This window comes from Balaenoptera acutorostrata, chromosome 3 (assembly GCF_949987535.1).
Source record: "Balaenoptera acutorostrata chromosome 3, mBalAcu1.1, whole genome shotgun sequence".
Taxonomy (NCBI): domain Eukaryota; kingdom Metazoa; phylum Chordata; class Mammalia; order Artiodactyla; family Balaenopteridae; genus Balaenoptera; species Balaenoptera acutorostrata.
In genome coordinates this window covers 131,812,190-131,835,517 of record NC_080066.1, presented here as the reverse complement: position 1 = coordinate 131,835,517, position 23,328 = coordinate 131,812,190, and the positions used below count along the sequence as shown (strand labels likewise).

The 23,328-nt window shown below is 40.5% G+C and overlaps 1 protein-coding gene across 1 annotated transcript in view; it reads right to left on the bottom strand.

Moving 5' to 3' along the window:
* Nucleotides 1-1,396: 1,396 nt before the first annotated feature.
* TMX1 (thioredoxin related transmembrane protein 1) overlaps nucleotides 1,397-23,328 on the bottom strand; it is a 112,456-nt gene continuing 90,524 nt past the window's right edge. The window contains exon 9 of the mRNA XM_007192852.3: nucleotides 1,397-1,412. Coding sequence (XP_007192914.2) covers nucleotide 1,412 — 1 coding nt within the window. The 3' untranslated portion in view covers nucleotides 1,397-1,411. The remainder of the gene's footprint in view (nucleotides 1,413-23,328) is intronic.

Here is a 23,328-nt window from a genome sequence, read left to right as displayed (position 1 = left end):
TGGCCTTACACACCATCTCTACCCTGATGGCGTCCACATGTGCCTTTCATCCCAGGTGCTTCTCCTAAATCTAGACCCTTAGTCAATCAGTGCCTCCCAGACATCTCCACTTGAGAGTCAGACTCCAATGACCAAAAGCAAACTTTAGTATTCCTTCCCCAAATATCTTTACCCACTATCCCCCATCTTGAAAGCAACTCCATCCTTTCAGTTGGTTGCTCAGGCAAAACCAAAGAAACAAACAAAAAAACTAAACCAAACCAAAACAAAAAACTGTAGAGTCAGTAGTTCCACTCTTTCTCTTACACCCACTTCAACCTGTCAGGAAATCCTGCTGAATTTTTCTCCAAAATATGTCCACTTCTCACCATTTCCATGGCCACCATCTTAGTCCAAGCCTCTGGAAGCCTCCTTACTGTCTCCTCTTTTGTAGCCCTGCCCTCCTACAATCTCTTCTCAATGCTGCAGCCAGAGTGATCCTGTTCTAATACAAGTCCAAGCCCCCTCTGCTCCTGACCCCCCAGTGGCATTCTATCTCACTCAGTATAAATGCCAAAGTCCTAAATGCCTGACAAGACCTGTCGTAATCTGGCCATTTTCTCTTTGACCTCATCGCCCTTTACCTAACCTCTCTCACTTCACTGAGACCACCCTGGCCCCTTTGTTCTTCCTCAGACATCCCCTGCAGGCCTCAGGGCCTTTGCACTGGCTGGTCCTTCTGCTTCAAATGTTCTTACTCCAGATACCCACATAGTAAAACTTCTGCTCCTTCTTCAAGTACTTGCTCAATGAATCTCCTTAACTATCTTATTTAAAATACTCTAACATTTTATTACATTCTAACATTTTATAATTTACTTACTATGTTTACTTTTTTATTGCCTCTCTCTCCCTCTCATAATGTAAGCTCCAAGAGGGTAGGGATTTTTATCTGGTTTTTACTTTTTTCACTGATACATCCCAACACCCTAGAGCCATGCTCATTAAATATTTATTGAATGAAATCATATCTCCATGATTCTTAGCCCAGTGTCACGTGCCCAGTAGGCACTCGGTAAATTTTCATTGAACAAGTAAATTAAACCACTCTACAACCTTTATTTTAAAATGGGTGTGCTTTGTTTGACAAAAGCTCTCTAGCAGAAAGTCATTTTTTAAAATCTAGAAAAACTGGAAAAGCATGTATAAGACATTTCCTTCAGACGAAATACTGAAAGTACCATTTTTCACACTTTCATCTTCGCCGTTCCAGACATTTAAAGCCGACTAATTAGCAGCAGGACCTCAGTCTTGTAGCTTTCATCCAGCATTTGCTAGAATCAATGTCCAACAGGAACACTGTCGGCCTTTACTTGTTTTTCATGCCTCTGCTTCCGCACGCACCCCATGACTGAGTCCACTTATGCCCACACCTAATACCAAAGAAAAAAAAAGGAGAAAAGGATAGGAAAGAATTGGAGGTGATGGCAGTGAAGGAGGAGGTGCATAAAGAAGCTACCATTTCTCATTGCCTTACTATGGCAATCCAATGCTGCTCAAGTCAGCCTGAGTTTTGTGATCATCTGTAAACTTTCTAAAACCATAGACGCTTGGAACCCACCCCAGAGTTCCTAAGTCATAATCACCAACAGCCAGGTCCACGTGTGTGTGCCTTGTTAAAACTCTCCATAGCTAGGTGTGAGCAATACTGGACAAGGCGTTTCATGTTATCCCATTTCATCTTCAAAACAGCCACAGAAGGTAGGTATTTTGATCTTCATTTTATAGACAATGAAGCCAAGTCTCAGAGAAGTTAAGAACTTGCCCAAGGTCACACAGTCACGAAGTGACAAAAACAAAGTTCAAAGTCAAGCCTTTCTAAGCTCTACTCTGTCTGCAAATACAGGCCACCCCAAGTCCTACAGCACCCTGACAGGGGCAGGCCATGCTGACACCCCTGATGGAATCTAGTCATCAGTCACTCTCAGGAATCTCAGAAATGCCTGCCAGAGTCAGGTCTCAAGGACTGCCCCCTGGGCACCCATTAGGTCCAGCACTCCTGCTCACCAACCCCAGGCCCTAGTCCTTGGCTTTGGCCTCAGCCCCAGTTCCTAAGCCCTGCCTCCCGGTCCATCTCTGATAAAGTTATGGGGTGGTCCCCCTCCCTATAGTAAAATTGCACGTTTCCTTAAGGTTGTGAACACCCCTGCCCTGGATTCCCCATCTCCTTGCTCTACCTCCTCATGAGACTCTGATCCTTCACCTCGTAGAACCACCTGCCCAACTCCAAGCCTGAGGCTACACCTATTATCCACTTTATCCATTCATTCACAAAGTTTTTACCGAGCACTCACTGAGAACCAGAAACTAGGCAGCTCAACGGTCCTAGTACCTTCACGAAAGTTATGGCAGAGACAATGTGAGGGTCAACTCACATTCCCACCTCCATTCGTGTACCTGGATCTAGTCATCTGTCGTAATGGCCATTTGCTCCTCCATGTATTCAACAAAAAGAACACATGGTAAGTGCTTTGAAGGAAAACAGGAAGATTCAACAGGCAGGGGACAGAGACCTTGACCCGTAAGAGGCTAGCCAAGAAAGGCTTTGCCGTAATGAACTCGTCTACACTGTACCCATAGGATGGGAAGGTGCCAAGTATGGGAATAATGACAGGAAGGACATCAGAGGGAGAGGGGACAGGATGAACAGGTCTGCTGGGCAGGAAGGCGCTCCGAGGGGCAGCAGCAAGATGACCAGCAGGTATAGGGCTAGGGTCAATGTGTGCCGTTCTAAAGGGAGAACAAGTGCAATATACACATTTTGCCAAGAGATACATTTAGACTAACAGACTCATACAAAGCCGTGAATACCAAAATGGGGCAGCAGGGAAGAAGCAAGGCAGGAGGGAGGCAGAAGTAAAGCCATGGACCACTTCAGACTCTTTGTGAAAAAAAAGAATACTTGAACAGCGCTTTTTAAATCATGTTCTGCAAGGTCTTTCACTCATCCTTTCAACAAATATCTATTACATGCTTATGTGGTGTCATATACTGACACTGAGGAGCCAGGGGCAAATAAGAAAAGTCTCTTTCCCTCCTCTCTCACCATTAAACAGATTCTGACTCTGCCCAGGTGGGATCTTTCCCTCCCTGCCTTGCTAGGTTCCTCCTTGGGGGTCTTTAAGTACAGAATGGGGAGCAGAGGATAGAAGGACAAAGTGGCACAGACTAGGGCTAGGGGACAATGTCCCCACCACCATGCCACCAGGGATTTTTAAGAAAGAGATAGTGCTGCAGTATGTGAGGAAAACTAAGAGGAAAGAACGAAAGTTTTAAGAAATAGAAAGAAATAGCATAGCTAACGTACTCAGCTCTTACTCTGTGCCTGGCAATATTCTAAACATTCACATGTATCATCTCACTTAAACCTCATGATTTACAAACTATAATGACATCCATTTTACAGATGAGAAAACTGAGACACAAAGAGGCTGAGTAACTTGCCCTGGGTTACCCAGCTTCTAAGTGGCCAAAGCTGGGATTCGGACCCTATTGGGGTGGCTCCCACGCCCATTCTCTCTATCATTCCATCATACTGCTTCTTGACACAAACTGCTCTTGACTGTCAATGTTTTTTATGGCATTCATGAAATGTAAATTTTAAAATTGCTACTCTATTTTCTTCTTTCAACCTTTCCATTATAAAATAAAACTGATTCAGAAAACAACACAAAGTGAATGTATAGTTTAATGAATTGGTACGAGGTGAACACCTTAGCAACCACCATCCAGGTCAAGAAACAGAACTTTGCAAGCCACCCCCAAAGCCCCTCCACGTGTCCCATCCTGGTCAATGTGTCTTCCTCCTCACAAGGTTAACCACTACTCTTTTAAGCTAATCATATCATACTTGAGTTTCTTTGTAGTTTTATCGCCTAAGTATGCATCCTGGTGTACTACAGTACAGCATTACCCATTTGTAAATTTGACATGTCTTTTAAGTCTATTATATTCTACAGGTTCTCTCCTCCATCGCTTTCTTTTTTCTTACAACTTCTCTGGGTATCTGACCTGTAGAACTCCCACCATCGGCACTTTACTGATTGTACACTCTCGGGGCAGTTCACCATGCTCCTCTGTCTTCTATGTTTTCTGCAAATGGGCAGGTGAATCCAGAGGCTTGGTCAACCTCAGGTTTGATCTCTTGGCAAGACTCTAGGTGCTAATTTGTTCTTTCACCAAGAGCCATGTGGTATGTCTGCTTGTCTCTCTTTTTGCAATGATAGCAGCTGTTGGTGCGTAATGCCAAGACTTATTCATCCAAAGGGTGTTGCAAAAGGGTGATATTCTACTTCTATCATTTCTTTTCTACTTATTAATCCATCCGTTGGAACACTTTTATAAATAAACATTTTCCCTCATCTACTATTTGGTTACCCCACGATACCATTCATATAGGAAAAACAGAATAAATGATTCTTTTCCTTCATCTACCAATGTTCACAAAAATAATTGGTTCCCTACCATCCTCTGAAGGAGATCAATTTTTTAAAATATCATTATGAAGTCATGGATTTCAACTTATTTGATGGGCTTCAAGTGATTATAATTATTATCCTTTTTAAAGCTTAAATTGTCACCCTTTGGCCAATAGAAGCCTTTTCAAGTTGGCTCCAGGGTGTTTCTGACATAGCCCTGGTGGTGTTTGATAGCTTCCTCACTATCTATTATGACAAGATGTTCCAGGTGCATATCCTACATTTTCCACCCCAAACCTGGAATTTGTCTAGATTCCTTTAGTGGGAAATGGCATTTCAAGACTACAATCTGGGCACTAAGGATGTCATAGAATCCAAGTTCATGTGCCCAAAGCACAGTGAAGACAAACAAACTGAACCGTCAGAGTTGGAACAGAAAAAGTTTTACTGAAGGGCCAAGCAAGGAGAATGGGCAGCTCATGCTCAAAAAGCCTGAACTCCTGATGGTTTTCAGGGAAGAGTTTTTATAGGCAAAATTTTGAGGGAGGGCTGCAGGGTGCATGACGTTTCTCTGATTGGTTGGTGGTGAGGTAACAGGGCAGTGCTCCAGGAATCTTGTGCTCAGTCTGAAGTTACCATCCTCCACCTGAGTGGGGATCTTAGTTTCTGTAGAAGAACTCAGAGATATATTGTTATGTATATCCTTCGAGGAGGAACCAGGACTCTGCTTCATCTACACTTTTGTTTCTTGTCTGCTCCTCCTTTGTTTCTGCATTCCCTCCCTTCCCTAATTAGTAACTGTTTGAATCTGTCCTTTAGAACTCAGGTAAGGTCTAGGAGGCCAAAGCCTTTTTCCGAAAAACATGAAATGGGAGGCAGGGAAAGACTTTTGTACCCAGGAGAGCCCTACAGGGTCCTGCTCAGTTTCAAGCATGCTTATTGCTACTGGTTTGATCATTGCTTCTAAGCCTTTTCCATGAGCAGAGCTAGGAAATATGCACACACACACATACACAATGCACATACACAACATACTTTTTTGTATGTATGTTATAGTCAATAAAAAGGTTTTTTTGTTGAACATTTTGTCCTTCATTTTGCTTCCTAAACTCCCAGTAGTATAGCCCACTGAGGACCTATTGGCACAAAGCCCATTTAGTATTTTGAAGTCTTTGTGGAGAAAGAAAGCAGTTCTTCAGTTTGAGTTTATGGATCCAACTCCCATCTCAATGTTGTTCATTTTCTCTCTCATATATTAGTTCCAAAAAATCTCTGCTCATCCATACCATTTTACAAAGTCTATTTATATTTTCCATATGCCAAAATTTCATCAAATAATCCTCTTGGGGGACTGTTTGAGATGCAAGCTGTTGCAGAAAAGAAGAGGAAAGAATGGCCTGTAGGCCAGCCCACCTGTGCTTTGCTCTCATTCTGTGAGTTTGCTAGTTGCAAGTCCGGACTAAGAATGAGCTACACAGGTTGCTAACACAACAGAAACACACCTTCTTATAAGGGATATTAACAAGAATATGGCCCTGAATCCTAATTTTAGCTTAAATGCTAGGCTATGAAAGGAGAAGTACAAGGGGCACTAGATTAGGGAAGGATTTAGTCTATACTGAAAAGCGTGAGAATAGGATGGCAAGTGCAAAAGAGTCAAGGGCAGATATTCAGTTTCTGTCACACTTCCCAATGGAGACAGAGGGAAACATTTGCTGTAACAGTTGTGTGGTCTTGAAGACAGGTCCAATGTGTCAAGTATGACATGGCATAATACATGTGAAAGGCCTTTGCATGTTGCAATACACTGTGCAAATGAGCTAACGATACTATTATTAAATATTATTTAATTAAATTTGGAAATTCTTCTCTTAAAATTTCTTGACCAAGTCTGTGTGCCCCGACATGTCATTTTCAAATGAAAGGCAAAGGAACATGAGCACATGAGGCTGGTTGCCTCTCAGTGCCTGCAGGGAGGCCAATAATATGACTCTGGGATCATCATTATCTTCATAAAAAGAAAGTCTGGAGGTTGAAATGGAGCCAGCCTCCTTGGCTTCCCACTGACAAAAAGCACAAAGGCAAAACTCTTCTTATGCCCACAAGTCCTCACATGCCTTTCATTGTTTACCAGAACTCAGGCCACAGGCATTTTGACAGAGGTGCCATGTCTCAGGAAAGTTCTAGAAAGTGTGCTGCCCTGAGGCGGGGCACTGGGGCCTGAGCAGAATGAAGGGAAGGCAAGAACATGTGTGATGTTTCAGGGAAACTGAAAATGAATGAGTTTTTGAGAGACAAACAGGCAAGGAATGTAGATGTCCTGTGGGCCCCTAATTACGCAGGTTTATGCGTGGGAATCCCAGCAACACTGGAGGTAAATGAGAGTTATTTTATCAAAGAGATTATTCTTCTCTAGAGGGGACAGAATGATGAAGCTCCAGCAAAATAAGTGGGGAATGCTATAATTATGGATTAAGTTGGAGGAATATCTTTAAAGAAGTTTCACAAATCATTTTCTCTAGGTTTGTATCTCTCTGATCTGTGGATGGGTACAGCCTCTTCCCCACTATGCAGAATTCTAGTCTTTATTTTATAAACAGTTGTTAACTTTTGCACTCATACGAGGAGTTTTCACTGAATTTGTTCTAATGCTGTTAAGAAAGAACAAATGTGCCGCCCAAGAATAGGAAATATAATTATTCCATTTTTACAACTTACTTTGCTTTCCTCTGCTGTGAGAGGAATAACAAATGAGATGGTTAAACTAAAATTTCTGACTCAGAAAACAGATCCCCTTCCTTTCCTAAATGGAATGTTATGACTGGAGACAATCAGATAAACAAATGGCTAACTTTTTAAATATGCATTTCAGAGAGAGGTTACAGCCTCCTCTCTCTCTCTCTCTCTCTCTCTCTCTCTCTCTCTCATCAGTTCAATTCAATGCTCCAGGAACATCCAAATTCCTTCTATACAAAAGAACATAAATGTGCTATCAGGAACATCACTGATGGTATGAAGAGCTCCCATGTCCTGGCTGCAGCACAATCAGACTCTTTAATCCCCAGAGAATGGGGGTGTTCCTGTCACCTCAGAAAAGCCCTTGCTCTCTGAGGAAGCACCAGCATAAATGTCTCTGGGTTTCAACACGCTGTCTTCTCAGCCTGGATGTAGTACTCAAATCCAACCTATCCTCAGCTTCTACTGTCCCTGCCACCTCAACTTCTGGCTTCCCACTCTCTCTTCCGGTTCCAACTTGACCTTTATTTTCTTGGTTCTCACATCACCCACCATCAGGAGCCACTGCCTCTGTTTCTGACTCTACGGCCCTGTTCTCAGGTGTCAAACTCCATCAGCTGTTTCCTATTTCTGCCTGCTGACAGTGAGAACCCTGTCTGCCCAGAGCTGGCAGGACTCAAATTTAGCAATCCTAACAGGAATTAATGCATTGGGTAGTAGCGGCTACTCTTTTCCGGAGGGTAATGTTTTCTAAGCTGCCTCACAGCTATCATGCCATGGGCTCCTGGAGTATAAGAAGATTAAGGACACAGAGAAGAAGCATGCCTCAGCTCAAAGGAAGGAATATGTTAAATGGGCAATGGCAGTCTGCCTCAGGGAGAGAAGCACAGAAAGGGCTCATTTAGCTTCAGGAAGATCTCTTCAGTGTATTACAGCAAGAGAAGGTTGTTTTCTCAAACCAGAATCTAACCAGAATCACTGAGAATAATTGTAATAGGTTCAGTGAAGCAATATTTAAATAAAATGAGCAGTGTCAAATTTGGTTACAGAACAAGGTATGTGAAAAGAGATTCTAAATAATCTTATGCACAAGTCAGAAAGAGGAGGCAGTGTGTTTTTGTTTGTTTTCATTGGTTTTATTTTTATTTATTTTTTAATTGATGTATAGTTGATTTACAACATGTTAGTTTCTGGTATACAGCAAAGTGATTCACTTATATTTTTTTCAGATTTTTTTCCATTATAGGTTATTAGAAGATAGTGAATATAATTCCATGTGCTGTACAGTAAATCCTTTTTGCTTCTCTATTTTGTGTATAGTAGTTTGTATCTGTTAATCCCATACTCCTAATTTATCCCTCCCCCATCCCTTTCCCCTTTGGTAACCATAAATTTTTTTCTAGGTCTTTGAGTCTGTTTCTGTTTTGTATATAGATTCATTTGTATTATTTTTTTAGATTCCACATATAAGTGATATCATATAATATTTGTCTTCCTCTGTCTGACTTACTTCATTAAGTATAATATCTCTAGGTCCATCCATGTTACTGCAAATGGCAATATTTCATTCTTTTTTATGACTTAGTAATATTCCATTGTGTATGTATACTACATCTTCTTAAGCCAATCGTCTGTTAATGGGCGCTTGGGTTGTTTCCATGTCTTGGCTATTGTAAATAGTGCTGTTATGAACATTGGGGTGCATGTATCTTTTCAAATTAGAGTTTTCGTCTTTTCTGGATATATGCCCAGGAGTGGGATTGCTAGATCATATGTTAGCTCTATTTTTAGTTTTTTAAGGGACCTCCATAGTGGTTGTATCGACTTACATTCCCTCCAACAGTGTAGGAGGGTTCCCTTTTCTTCATACCCTCTCCAGCATTTGTTATTTGTAGACTTTTTGGTCATGGCCATTCTGACCTGTGTGAGGTGATACTTCATTGTGGTTTTGATTTGCATTTCTCTAATAATTAGCAATGTTGAGCATCTTTTCATGGGAAGCAGTGTATTCTTTGTATGGACAGGAAACCTCCACTCTCCAGAGCCTGCAGTCTTGCAGGACAGGTCAGACCAAGAAGCTGAGGTGAAGCGCAGGCTCTCTGCTGGAGCTGCAGCCTCCAGCATGCTGAGCCCACAGGGAGATTTACTGAGACTCGCTGGAGAAGGGACAGGATACAGCAACTCAGCAAAATAAGGGTCACTTGGGGGCGGGGTAGAAAAAATGGGAATCATGACAAATCAGACACTAGAATGGAAACCACAGCAACTTCGGAAAAGAGAATCAGCCGGGAGAGCTCTGCTCTCTGGTAGGAAGCAAAGAGCCATCTGCCCTGCTACTCAGGGTAGTGTCCTCACAGGCAGGCTTAGAGGATAGCTATGCTGTGTGCACTTGTGGATGAAAGCAGAAGAGGAAATCTCCAAGGCCATCAGGAATGCCTCCCAACAAGTACAGTGGAACAATCACAGGACCTTTGGCTGTTTATAGTTCCATTTCATGAAGTTCAGTTTCCTCATCTGCAAAACGGGGCTAATAACAGCACTTACCTCAGTTAGGGCTGTTGTGAGGATTAAAGGGCTTAGTACCTGTAAACAAAGGTACTATGTGCCTGGCACATAATAAGTACTCAGTAAACATGAGCATTATAACTATAATAATTGTATGACCACCATTCAGAGTTAGGTCATCTACATATAATATTGTATTCACACAAATGACACCAGGAGTTAGGTGTTTTATAGTCCGCTCCTCCAGTAAAGGATCTAGTGGAAATCGATGAACGGAAATACACAAAAAATGTATAAAATGGCATTTTGACAAAACAGGACAAGTACAAGAAAATGCTGTTTGAGCCCTAAACTATGAATTGATTAACCTTGTATGACATTAGAACTCAGATTTGATTACTGTTTAAATTCCAAATAGATTCTTCAGTTGTACAAAGTTAGGAGCATGCCACATGTAATTTAAGCTGGAGAGAAAAATGTCAAGGGGCTCAGATGCAGGTAGTATAAGGGAGACTAGTTTGTTACTCAAAGGGCAGAGTCAGCTGGTATATAAGGGGCCAGTCTGAAGGAGAGTCCCAGGGTTTTCAGGGAGGTATCCAGAGGCAGAAATCCAGGAAAAAACAAAGCCAAATTGGGGGACCAAGACAGATTGCCCAAAGTCTCCCTTGACATCCCTCATTGCTTTGATGAAGCCACTCATGAGTTTGACCATGAGGCAGATTAAAGGTTCCAGCCATGTTTTAGTCAACGTTCTCCAAAGAAACAGAACCAATAGAATGTGTATATATAGAGAGAGATTTATTTTAAGGAATTGGCTCACATGATTATGGATGCTGGCAAGTCCAAAATCTGCAGGACAGGCTGGCAAGCTAGAGACCCAGGGAAAGCAGATGTTGTTGCAGGATTCTCCCCTCTTCTGGAGAGATCAGTCTTTTTCAACTAAGGTCTTCAACTGATTGGACAAGACCGACCCACATGATGGAAGGCAATCTGCTTTAGTCAAAGCTACTGATTTAAATGTTAATCTCATCTAAAAAAAACCTTCACAGAAATGCCTAGATTAATATTTGATCAAATATTTAGGTATTGTGGCCTAGCCAAGTTGACACATAAAATTAACCATTGCAACCCACCCTCTGACAATTAAAAGGCAGCCCTCTGAATCCCAGCACCTAGACCTGAGACTCTGGAAATGACCTAAGTCTCTAGAAATGATCTCAAGTCAAAGGGTTAAGGAAGCTCTTGTCTCTGCACTTTTGATAGGGCAGAAATACCCTATCAGCAATGCAGCTTCTTCAACCATGTGTGTTTTTCAAAGTACTGGATCTGATGTTTCAATTCAAAACACTAGACTAAAGAGGCTAGAAGAAGCTTGTGAAAATGTCAGTTCAGCATTAGTGACAGAGAAATCTTTTCATTTTATCATAAACTAATTTCTGAATAGATGTTGTCCTTTCACATTTTAAAATTCCTATGCAACTGTCCTACATTAGTGCTATTTGCCATTTTCCAGCCTCATTAGTAGTTCTACATGTTTGAGAAGAAAGACAGGTTGACTCTTGGGTGTATTCAGTCTGCAAATACCCATCAAATAAGACCCTCGATGTGTAGAAATTATCTTGGAAGAATGAGGTATCCTGTATTTACTTCCTGCTACGGAGCACATAGATAGGCAAAGTGCACAGCAAAATACTTTGCATGCATTCAAATGTTGAGTGAACTGAATCAATATACGTATTTTTTTAGCAAGTTCTTTCATTGCTCTGTACCTTAATAAATAGGTAATTTACTAATAAAAGGCTTATCTAGGAGTTGCCAAAATATTTGACTTTTTAAATAAAGTAGAAGCCACTCTGTGCAAATCATGGTTTTATTCAAAACGTAAATATTAACTCATTAGACACTGCGGACCTTTTATTCTCACTTCAGCAATAAAATGTCCCTGTCAATTAAACTGAGCAATTGTCAGTTAAACCTTAAGGAGAGCTTATACAGAATTGTGGTCTGGCATCCTGACAGCAAATGTCCAAGTTTCCTTATGAAGACAAAACCTTTTTACTCTTCAGAGTAAGCACTCTCCAGATGCCCTACTGTGCGTTCCTGAAATGTTGAAATATATTCCTCTCTGATTCTCCTTGAAATAAACAGAGTGGGGTATGAGCTGATAAGGAGTTGCCTTTGGCCGTCTGGGTCAGGAATGCAGAAAGCATAGTGCTCCAAATCATGCTGTCAGCTCAAAGTCTGCTGATAGGACCAGTGAGGGAGACTCCCGTCTTTGGGTTACTGACCCAGTTTGCAGGAAGATGACCATCTTTGATGCCCAACAGGACCTCTCTACCTATGTGAGTGGAAAACGGCAGTACAGTGACTGCCAAACCTGGCTTTATCTGTACATGAAAGGAAGAACCTGAACTCTAGAAGGAAGTAACACAGTTTTCAGTACCTGCCACAATCCTCAACGTTCTCTACATAGTTTGGAGGTGCTGTTTCTCATTTGTTGGTTATGTCAGTGGTGGTGTGTATCTTCCACCCATAAATTTGGGGTCATCTCATGGCATCCTATATAATAGTTAACTCCTTGGAGGAAAATCTCCTGGAGCAGTCATTCCCAAAGTGTGTGCCAGGGAGCACTAAGTCATCAGGAGTCAGGGTTACTTGTGGGGAGAGGGAGAAAGGATTCTGAGATTAATTTCAGGAAAACACGATTAAACAAAGTTCAGTAGTTTTCTCGTGCAAGACTTCTCAGAGCCTTTAATATGCTAATGTGGGTTGCCATCTGTGTGTTTTGTGTGTGTGCACGGTGGGTGCTGTGTATATTGTGTCTGCTGCATGTGTTATATGTGTGTTGTATTGCTGAACTGGTGTTTTTCCAAGTATATACAGAGTACAAACTGGAAAATTCTATGTATTTAAACTTGACTTTTCATATGTACTTCTTAAGCTTTATTTTTTTTCTGCATTAAAAAAATTAATATATTTTTAGACTAGATGAAACAATTCCTTATAACATAGCTATTTCTGTTTAACAGAATTCTAGCTAGGCTTGTGTAAAAGAAGCTTACAGAAACTGAAAGAAAAAAAAAGACTAAACTTAAGTTTAACTTAAAGCTTAAAGAAGAAACTTCTATTAAATACAAATGCCTATTAAGTCTGTAATCAACTTGGAAAGTGTTCAGCTAAAAAACTGAATGTATTAGGCCTTGATACAAATAATACAATGAAATGTAGTTTTTAAGATAATATTCAAAAAGGCAATAAAGCACTAGTGAAAGAGTAGCAATCATACCTCAAATATGAGTGCTGTACACAAAATAAATTGTAAAATGAGAACATTTAAATAAAAATACAGAACACCAATAGAATGTATTTATTCACTTTACCATAACTCTAATATTGACACTGCACAATTCCTAAAATTTTCACAATTTTTAAATTAATTTCCAGGCATTAAGTACCTAAATAATTTTAATATTGTATCTAAGGTCTTTCTTTTCCTTTCTTGGCACTTTCTCCTTTCACTTGGACTTAAAGTTTTCTTTCCACCAATTTCACCCACCCAACAATACCGGAGCAAATATGGTAGCTTATAAAGGGAAAGCATGCTTACCTTGCTTAACTTCAGAAAGTCACCCAATGTCTATCTACCATCAATCAACTTCATTTTGGTTCCAATCTAGTGGTTTAACACGGTTCAACCACTCATTCTTAATATTTCAAAAGCTAATGGAAATTGCATTAACTGTAACACCAGATGTCTTTGCTTTTAGCCAAATTACATTAATTATAATTATTCTATCTAGAATATCTCAAGCTGATCACAAGTTCTGTGTAGCTGATTAATTAGAAATAGATGGGAAGGTGAATTATTACTTAGTAAACTAAATTAACATAATGGACAAAAATATTCAAAACATGGAGTACATGGAGGAAAGAAATAATGAAAATGTTCAGCATTATGAAACTAAAAATATCCAGCTTCTGCTCGCAAGAAAAAACATTTGTTAAGAACTTACTATGCGTTGGGTACCATCCAAAGTGACTTACATGCATTATTTCATTCAATCCTCAACACCCTGAAATAGGTACTATTTTTATAGTTAAATTCAGAGGCTCAGAGAGGTTAAATAATTTGCTAAGGCTGAATAGCTAATGAATAGAAGAGCTGAGATTTAAACCCACCCTCTTACATACTACCCTGAGAAGGAGACTGTATTAATTTTCTGTTGCTGAGTAACAAATTACTACCAACTTAGTGGCTTAAAATAACCCCCATTTATCATCTCAGTTCCTGTAGGTCAGGAGACGAGGCATGGCTAAACTGGGTCCTCGGCTCAGGGTCTCTCAAGGCTGCAATTCAGGTGTCAGCCTAGTTGTGTGCCTTTCTGGAGTTTGGGGTGGTATGGTTACTCACATGGTTTTTGGCAGAATTTGGTTCCTTGCAGCTGTAAGACTGAGGTCCCTGTTTTTCCGCCGGCTCTCAGCTGGGGGCCGCTCTGAGCCTTTAGAGGCTGCCTGCAGTTCATTGCCATGTGGTAGCTTCCTTCTTCAAGGCCAGAGGAGACTCTCTTTCTCCAGTCTGCTACTGTGGACTCTTGTATAACAATAACATAACCATGGGAGTGACTATCCCATCCCCTTTGCCATATCCGATTTGCTAAAAGCAATTCACAGCATTCAAGGGGAGGGAATTATACAAGGATGTGACTCATTGGGGCTCACCTTAAACTTGTGCCTACTACAGGTTCCAGTGTTCTCTTCTTAACTGATTTATTTAACCGATGACTGCTATCTTCTGCATAGGGGTTAGTACTACACAGGAACATGAAAGCATTCCAGTTGGCCACAGCTCAAACAACCAGCCATAACAGAAATCAAATGAGAGATTCAAGTAGACAATGTGGAGCCTCAAGTTCTATAAGTCTGAGGACTTTTGTGTCTACGGTCATTCTGTGATTTCATACTAAACAATTTGAGATCAATATTAGATGAATTCCCAGCAAATGAAGAATATTGTTTAGAACAGAACGCTAATGATTAACTTTCCATAGGCCAGATTCTTTATTAGTGAACTTGATTTACAATAACTAAGGACCATTTAAACACTGAGATTTTCAAACTAGTAATCAAATAAATCAACCCTAAGCTACCATTTTACAATTATTGAACTGAACCCCCCAGAAAATGTTTTCATGACAACCTCCAGAGTGGATAAGTTGTTGTGACCCAGGTGACCCACAGACATTACCACTGGTGAGATTGTCAAGGGGTACGTCCCTTCTGTAAAGTGGTAGTGTACTGGCTTTTCTAGTCAAGTCCTTCAGGGTTATAAGGAGGATCTGTGCACCAACTATTAACAAACAAAAAAGTTTATTGCAGAGAAACATGGGAAGGTTCAGCAAAATGGAGGGGGGTGCATTATCCACCAGCAGCCTAGATACTCAGGACCAACTGTAATGTGCAGCTTCATTAATAGTTAGTGCCATTTGCTTACTATTACTCTAGACAAAGCAACAACCTTCAATGTTCTCTTTGATCATCTCATATTTATAAATACTTTTTAGAATAGGGATTTGATTCGGCCATTTAGCATTGCATGGTATTGAGGGACTTAATGGGTACAATCTCTCCCAATCTCCCAAAGGTGATTGGTTCCCTCACACACAGCGCATATAGCATGGCTTTCAGTTTCTGAATCTGGCCCAGTAGGTGGTAGCCAGTTAATACTAGGCTCCATTCTCTAAGAGAACAAGAACTAGTTAGTGATTATAACAATAGCAAAAAGTTGGGAGGCCATTTTTCTTAAAAGATGGATGTGTAGGTGAATGGTCTTTAAAAATGTATGAATATCTCCTTCAGGCCATGTGATTCAAATGAGGGACATATATATCAAACACTATAAAAATATTTAATCTCTTTGACTTTTTGAAAGCCTTTGACTCTTGAGAATTTACCCTATGGAAAAAGAACATGAGAGAAAAAAATATATGTTTGAAAATATGTTATAGTATTGTTTATAATACCCCCAAATCAGAAACAATCTAAATTCCCAATAATAGGTGTTCAGTGAACATTTTTATCATTAGCCATTAACTGTAACTATGAAACCATGTAAAAACTTGAAGGAAAAGGTAAACCAACTCCTAGGTGGGGGGAAAAATATCTACATATACATAGATATAGATATTGATATAGATATATAAATAACTTAAAACGTAGCAAAAACATGGTGATACAGAGTTGAGAACCAGCATTAGATTTTCTGAAGTCATGAGAACATATAGCATGAGAAGAGGGGAGAACCAAGGATAGACTCTTGGGAAATAGAATCAATTAAGGAATAGTCAGTGCTATGGACTGAATTGTGTCCTCTACAAAATTCATATGTTGAAGCCCATATCCCCAATGTTATTGTATTTGGGATGGAGCCCTTGGGAGGTAATTAGGTTTAGTTGAGGTCATGAGGGAGGGGCTCTCATGATGAAATTAGTGCCCTTATATGGAGAGATACCAGAGAGCTTGCTCTCTCTCTCTCTCCACCATGTGAGGACAGGGAGATGATGGCTGTCTACAAGCCAAGAAGAGAGTCCTCAAGAGGGTAGAAAGAAATAGAAGAGGGTAGAAGAAAATTGAACCGAGCACTGTGGAGAATCGGAAAGAGAGCCAACCAGGGGCATGAAGAAAAACGACCAGGCAACGTGAGACCTGAATGAGATTAGATTACATAAAATAAATGAGTAATGGCACTAATCTCTGTGGTTAGTGATTTTTCTTCAGCAGCCCAGACACAGGTACAGAATCGGCAGATCTTATGATTGGCCCAGGGTGGGAAACTCAGCAGTGTGTCAGAGCAAGCGGGGGTGGGGGGTGTGTGTGTTACTGTTCACTAAAACTCTGACTCAACCCTTAATTTACTTATCAAACATTTAACACAATGAACCAGAGCATTCTTTCCTTCAAATTTCCTTCACAAATTAAAAAATAATAGTAATATCTGAATGAATAAGGGTTCCCTGTTAATTCAGTATGGACCAGCACTGGAATAAGGGATGATAGATTGGATTTTATCCATCTCTGGAAGTACACCCAAGGAAACAATTCAAGAAGCAGATGAAAATTATTTATAAAAATTTTCATCACAACATTATTTAATTAGCAAGAAGTTGAGAAAAGATTAGAAAATGTCATATTTATGGTCATTCATTCCTTTTAAAAATATTTATTGAGTTCTTACTCTGTCCCAGGTACCATTTGATGCATGAAGGACATATTAGTGAACAGAAATAGCTTGCATTTTGGTGGGTAAATACAGGTGCCAATCAAATAAACGAGTAAATACATTGTATGCTATTATGGGCTGAATTGTGTTCCCAAAAAAGATGTGTTGAAATCCTAACTCAGAATTGACCTTATTTGGAAATAGGATCATTGCAGATGGAATTAGTTACATTAAATTGAGGTCATACTACAGCAGGGTGGCCCCTTAATCCAATAGGACGGCATCTTTACATGAAGAAGTGAGAGACACAGAGGGAAAACAGCCATGTGAAGATGGAGGCAGAGTTTGAAACCATGAATATAAACCATGGAAATATAAACCAGAGTATAAACCATGGAATGCAAAAGGATTGCCGGCCATCACCAGAAGCTAGGACAGAGGCAATGAACAGATATTTTCTCAGACCCTCGGAAGGAATCAACTCTGCCCACACCTTGATGCCAGACTTCTAGACTCTAGAACTGGGAGAGAATAAATTTATGTTTTTCAAGCCACCCAGTTTGTGGTACTTTGTTATAGCAGCCTTAGGAAACTAATACATATGCAAAATACATAGAAAAAGCAATATGGAGAAAAATAAAAACAAATAAGAGTGTGGGGAGAGAGTATTGGGTAGAGAGAATGCTCTTTATAAAGATTACTCAGGGAGAGCCTCACAGATAAAATGGTATTTGAACATATACTTGAAGCAAGGAGGGACAGGCAGCTATCTGCAGGGAAACATATCAGGTGAGGACACAGCCAAGCAAAGCGCCAAGGGGAGAGCAAGCTAGATGCATGTGCGGCCGGAGCAGAGTGGATGAGGGCCAGAGAGGTGGGGATAGAAGCAGTGATGGAACATGGTGGCTTTTAAATAGCAGTGAGATTAGAATCCTTTCGAGTCTTAACTGTCATGGGGCCAGGATAGAATCAGGATAAGACCCATTAGGTGGCTACTGAAATCATTCAACCAAGAGGTTGAATGATGGTGTGGGCCAGAGTGGCTGCAGCAAAGGTGAAATGAGAGGTGACTTTCATCAGATTCTGGACATACTTGAAAGGCAGACTAGAGAACTGGTAGGACTTTTTTTTTAATCAAGAGAGAGTTTATGGAAATCCAGAAATTATCTTTTAAAATAATAAGGTTTCATAATAAAATTCATTCACCAGATTATATACGAGGATACAGAAATTTTTAAAAATAAGCAAACATTCTGAAATTCTTTCAGCATTACTTCCAGATGGTTTCTTTTGTGACTGTTTAAAATACTCCTGGGCATATATCCGAAGAAGAATATAATTTGAAAAGATACATGCACCCCAATGTTCATTGCAGCACTATTTACAATAGCCAAGACATGGAAGCAACCTAAGTGTCCATCGACAGATGAATGGATAAAGAAGATGTGGTACATATATACAATGGAATGTTAGCCATAAAAAAGAATGAAATAATGCCTTTTGCAGCAACATGGATGGACCTAGAGATTATCAAACTATGTGAAGTAAGCCAGGCAGAGAAAGACAAATATCATATGATATCACTTATATGTGGAATATAAAAAAGGATACAAATGAACTTATTTACAAAACAGAAATAGACTCACAGACATAGAAAATAAACTTATGGTTACCAAAGGGAAGGGGGATGAGAGATAAATTAGGAGTTTGGGATTAAAACATAAACACTGCTATATATAAAGTAGATAACCAACAAGGACCTACTGTATAGCACAGGGAAATATACCCAATATCTTGTAATAACCTATAATGGAAGAGAACATAAAAAAAGAATATATATATTTATATATGTGTATAACTGAATCACTTCACTGTACACCTGAAACTAACATAACATTGTAAATCAACTATATTTCAATAAAAATTTTAAAAAATAAAATAAAATGTTAGCAGTAACTCTGTTTACTATTGCTGTTTGTTTTTATGCACATAGACTGAAAGGTTTACACTTAAAAGAGAAGATGCCTACCTCAATCACTGATGTCACGTGAAGTCAAACCACAAGTTTGAGCTTGTGTAACATGGAAAATCTAATACATGTGAAAACTAATCCCAGTATCAAGAAATCAGATTATTATTATCAAAAAATAATGATAGATGACTTTTCAAATGAGAGGTTATTTTTAAGAAAAAAGCAATCTGATTGAATTCTTATAGCTTTCCACATCACAAGGACTGCTTTTCCTTAGGTGATTTATTAGTGTTTGGTCCTCATCTTGGTATGACATTATCCCCTACTCTAGCTTTGGTCTTCTTTTTTCTTCCCGTTTCATTGAGATGTAATTGACATACAGCATTGTATAAGGTGTACAGCATAATTATTGGACTTACACTCATGGTGAAATGATTCCCATGATTCGTTTAGTGATGTTAGGATTTGCTGAAGGGTTGGATGTGTGATATAAGAGTCAGAGAAAACCTCAGACATGGCGTGAGCAGCTCAGGGATGGGGTTGCCATTTGCCGAGATGGGGAACCTGGGGTGCAGGTTCATTAGGAGTTTAGCTTTAGGCATATTAAGCTGACTATGTCCATTAGTCATCTAAGTGGAGGTGGCAAATAGGCAGCTGTACGTGTGTCTAGTGTTGAGGCTAGAATTTGGGAGCTGGCAGTGGATCAATGATATTTGAGGCCATGGTACTTGATGGGATCATCTGGCAAGTGAATGCACCTGGGGAAGGGAGGAGGCCTGAGGCCTTAGGACTGAGCTCTGGGGCACCTCCCACTGTTAGGAATTGGAGAGATGAAGATCTTCCACAAAAGAGATTTAGAAGATTCTCAGGATAACCGAGAGAGAGATGTCCCAGCCAAGTGAAGAAAATGTTTCAAAAAATGAATGTTAAAATATGATGCAGCCATTAAAAATAATGTATTTTAATCTTAATGTTACAGAAATAGGATGATGTAATATGAAGTGAGAAGAATCTAGGGCTCCAAACTGTATAGAGCAAAATCTTAATTTTGTTCAAAGAACAAAACATGTTTAGGCCTAGAAAAATAGCCTGAAAGAAAATATAGCAATGTAAACAGTGATTTCTGAATATTTACTTTAGGATGGCATTTGTTTTCTGCCTTCATAGCAATTTCCAAGTTTTCTACTGTGAACTTATTTTTTAATAAAATTATATATAAAATTTTAAAAAATCACAGTAGCAAAGACTTTTGGATTCAGCCTTTTAAAAGTGAAAATGTGTAACACTTGCAAAGTCTTTAAAGCAAGACAGTAGAAACTGTTGACATAGCGTGTGGTTGAGTTAATTTGGTAGACTTAGTTCTCTACTCAAAAAAAAAAAAGCAGGAAAGTATTTAAATTTTTTTCTTTTGTTTTCACTTGCATGGCAATTATCTCCTCCCAGAAAAGAGCAGTGTAATTAAAATAATATCTGATCATTTATATTCATTTAAAGAATCACTTCTATAGATATGGAGAAGCTGGCCTTCTATTTTTAAATGTTAGGGTTTGAGGGAAATAAGTCAGACAGACAAAGACAAATATTGTTTGATCTCACTTACATATGGAATCTAAAAAACCAGACTCATAGGTACAGAGAACAGATTGGTGGCTGTGAGGGGTAGAAGTGGGCAAAATGGGTGAAGGTGGGCAAAAGGTACAAAATTCCAGTTGTAAAATAAACAAGTCCTGGGGGTGTAATGTACAGCATGGTAACTATAGTTAACAATACCGTACTGCATATTTGAAAGTTGCTAAGAGAGGAGATCTTAAAAGTTCTCATCACAAGGAAAATAATGTAATTCTGTGAGGGGATGGATGTTAACTAGACAGTGTAATGATCGTTTTGCAACGTATACATATATTGAACCATCACGTTGTACACTTCAAATTTATGCAATGCTATATGTCAATTATATCTCAATAAAACTGGAAAAGAAAAGAAAATTTTAAAGCCGAAAACAAATGTTAGGATTTCCATGTGGCCTTGAATAGGACACTTAATAGGTCTGTGTCCTGGTTTTCTCGCCTGTGAAATGAGATTGATGGACCCTCCCCACCCAATAGTGTGGTTGTAAGACCATTAGACTGAGTTCAATTTGACACAGTGTGGTTGTGAGACTGATGAGAGATGGGGGTGACTCTCCATCTAGGTTCCGGCTTCACTGCCAGCACCAGCAACAATAGACAGCTTAGACCAGTCAGCTCGCTTTTAACGCCCAGAAGTGGCCACACTACCTCTGCAGATGGGCCTTGAGGGCACAGCTCCTGCTCAGCAGGCGAAGGAGAGGGTGGTTTCCAGCCAGGCCCCAGAAGTGCAGGTTTAGTTTCTGATGCTGGTAGTGAGACGGGAGCCATTTACCCTGTTATTAGCCTGGTGAAGTCAGTGGTGGAGCTAAGCTCTGCCCACCCTGAGGCCTTGCCTGGGCATGTGCTGGAAGCCTCTTTGAACAGCTTCAAATAACAACATTTTATGTCTCAAAATGCCACAAGCAATTGAGGGCAGTCTGGACTTAGCAGGCTGCCCGTCTCTTTATTTTATTCTATTATACTTTTTATTGAAGTATAGTTGATTTACAGTGTTGTGTTAATTTCTGCTGTGCAGCAAAGTGATTCTGTTATACATATATATACATTCTTTTCTTTTATATTCTTTTCCATTATGGTTTATCATAGGATATTGAATATGGTTCTCTGGGCTGTACAGCAGGACCTTGTTGTTTATGCACATCTCTTTAAACAAATAGTTTATCGCCGATTCTTTTAGCAAAAAAAACACAAAAACAGTGTAGGGGAGAAGAGGTGAGGAATGACACTAACAGAAATGACAGATGCAGGTATGAAAGTTCCAAACACACCCTTTTCCTCTGACGTTAATTCCTCAATAAAACATACACACAACTCAAGAACACACACAACACAGACCTGGTCTCCACTCTACGAATTAGGAGTAAGATTGTATTTATGTCCCATAGACTCGAAGCTGACAGTTTTCCCCTACCAAGAGCAAGGCAATAAGCAGAAGAGACAAGCCTTTTCTTTCTCTTGCGGAGTGGGGTGCCTCGAGAGGCATTCTCACTCCCAGGAGAAGGAGATGAGATTTGGGATCTATAACGCAACCAGCCACTTGCAGACCTGCATGAGTCAGTCAACCATCGGGAGACCCAGCTCACTTCCTATTTCTGTAAAACTTGGGCTAATCATATCCACTCCCAGGGTGGCTGTGAGGCTGAAATGCTGTAAGCACAGCTGGCTTTTTTGGCTCACATTTCCCGTGTGCCTACGTTACATCGCCGGAGCCATTGCCCTTGTGCTTTTCAAGACCCCAGGTTACGTCTTGCAGCTGCTGTTCAATAAACACCAGGTTCTCTCCTCCCCACACGCGCCCACCCCCAACTTTGAGCAGCTCGCAGCCTCCAACGTCAGTTTTCGATCTTTGGCTCTGTAATGGTAATGGCGATCCACTGCTGCGGCCCTAGAAAATCTTTCCTCATTAGTCCTGCTCCTTCGCTCAGCCAACTCTTGCCAGGCCCCTAGCTTTTCCAGCACTTGGGAATTCTGAATCAATCTGCAAGTCCTCTTCCTAGAATCCTTCCCCAAGGGTTCTGATCACATAGGAAACAAGTTTAGCCATTGTGCAAATCAGTTCTGTGGCCAAGTTCCTAATGCAAAGTCTAACAGAAGCCAAGGGTGGGACTGGGAGAAAGAAGTGAGTGTGACAGCCCGTGGCAAGGGGGAGGGAAGGAAGGCTGTGTGATCCACGGGAAAAACACTGGACCAGGAGTCAGGAGACTTAACGTCCAGTCTTAGCTCTACCCTTGAGTTCTGTGACTGTGGGTCACATACTTCCTATCTATGGCTTCAGTATCCTCACATATGAGATCAGGAGGTCGGGACCAAATCAGACACTGCAAATAGGTAGCAGTGGTGCCGTCATTCTCTCCCTCCCTCCCCCCACGCCCATGGCAAACATCCCTGATCAATCAGTACGGTCTTTCCTGTGGAACCCAGACTAGCCCAAGCTCTCCACGCGGCCACCATCAAACCAGTGCTATTGGCACAGGAGACAAAAACGTCTTTGCAATCCCCGAGCTACGATCAGAAATCTCCCTTGTTCTTCAACCAGTCTCTGCCTCTGTGACACGGACTGCCTCCAAGTACAGGTTTGCTCGCTGATGAGCATCACCAGGAAGTAGGCGTTGTGACTTTCCTAGAAATCAGCCATGCACACCTACAGTCCAATGCCCTTTAACACTGCAGCTCTGGGCAGACTAGGGATGGGTCCTGCCAGTGTGCCATGCGAAGGAAAACCAATCCTAACTATAACTCACAGCTGGGTGGAGTTTGCCCCAACCACGCCCGTGCAGCGGGGTCTGGCCCTTTAAGACGACACTGGCTTTTTGT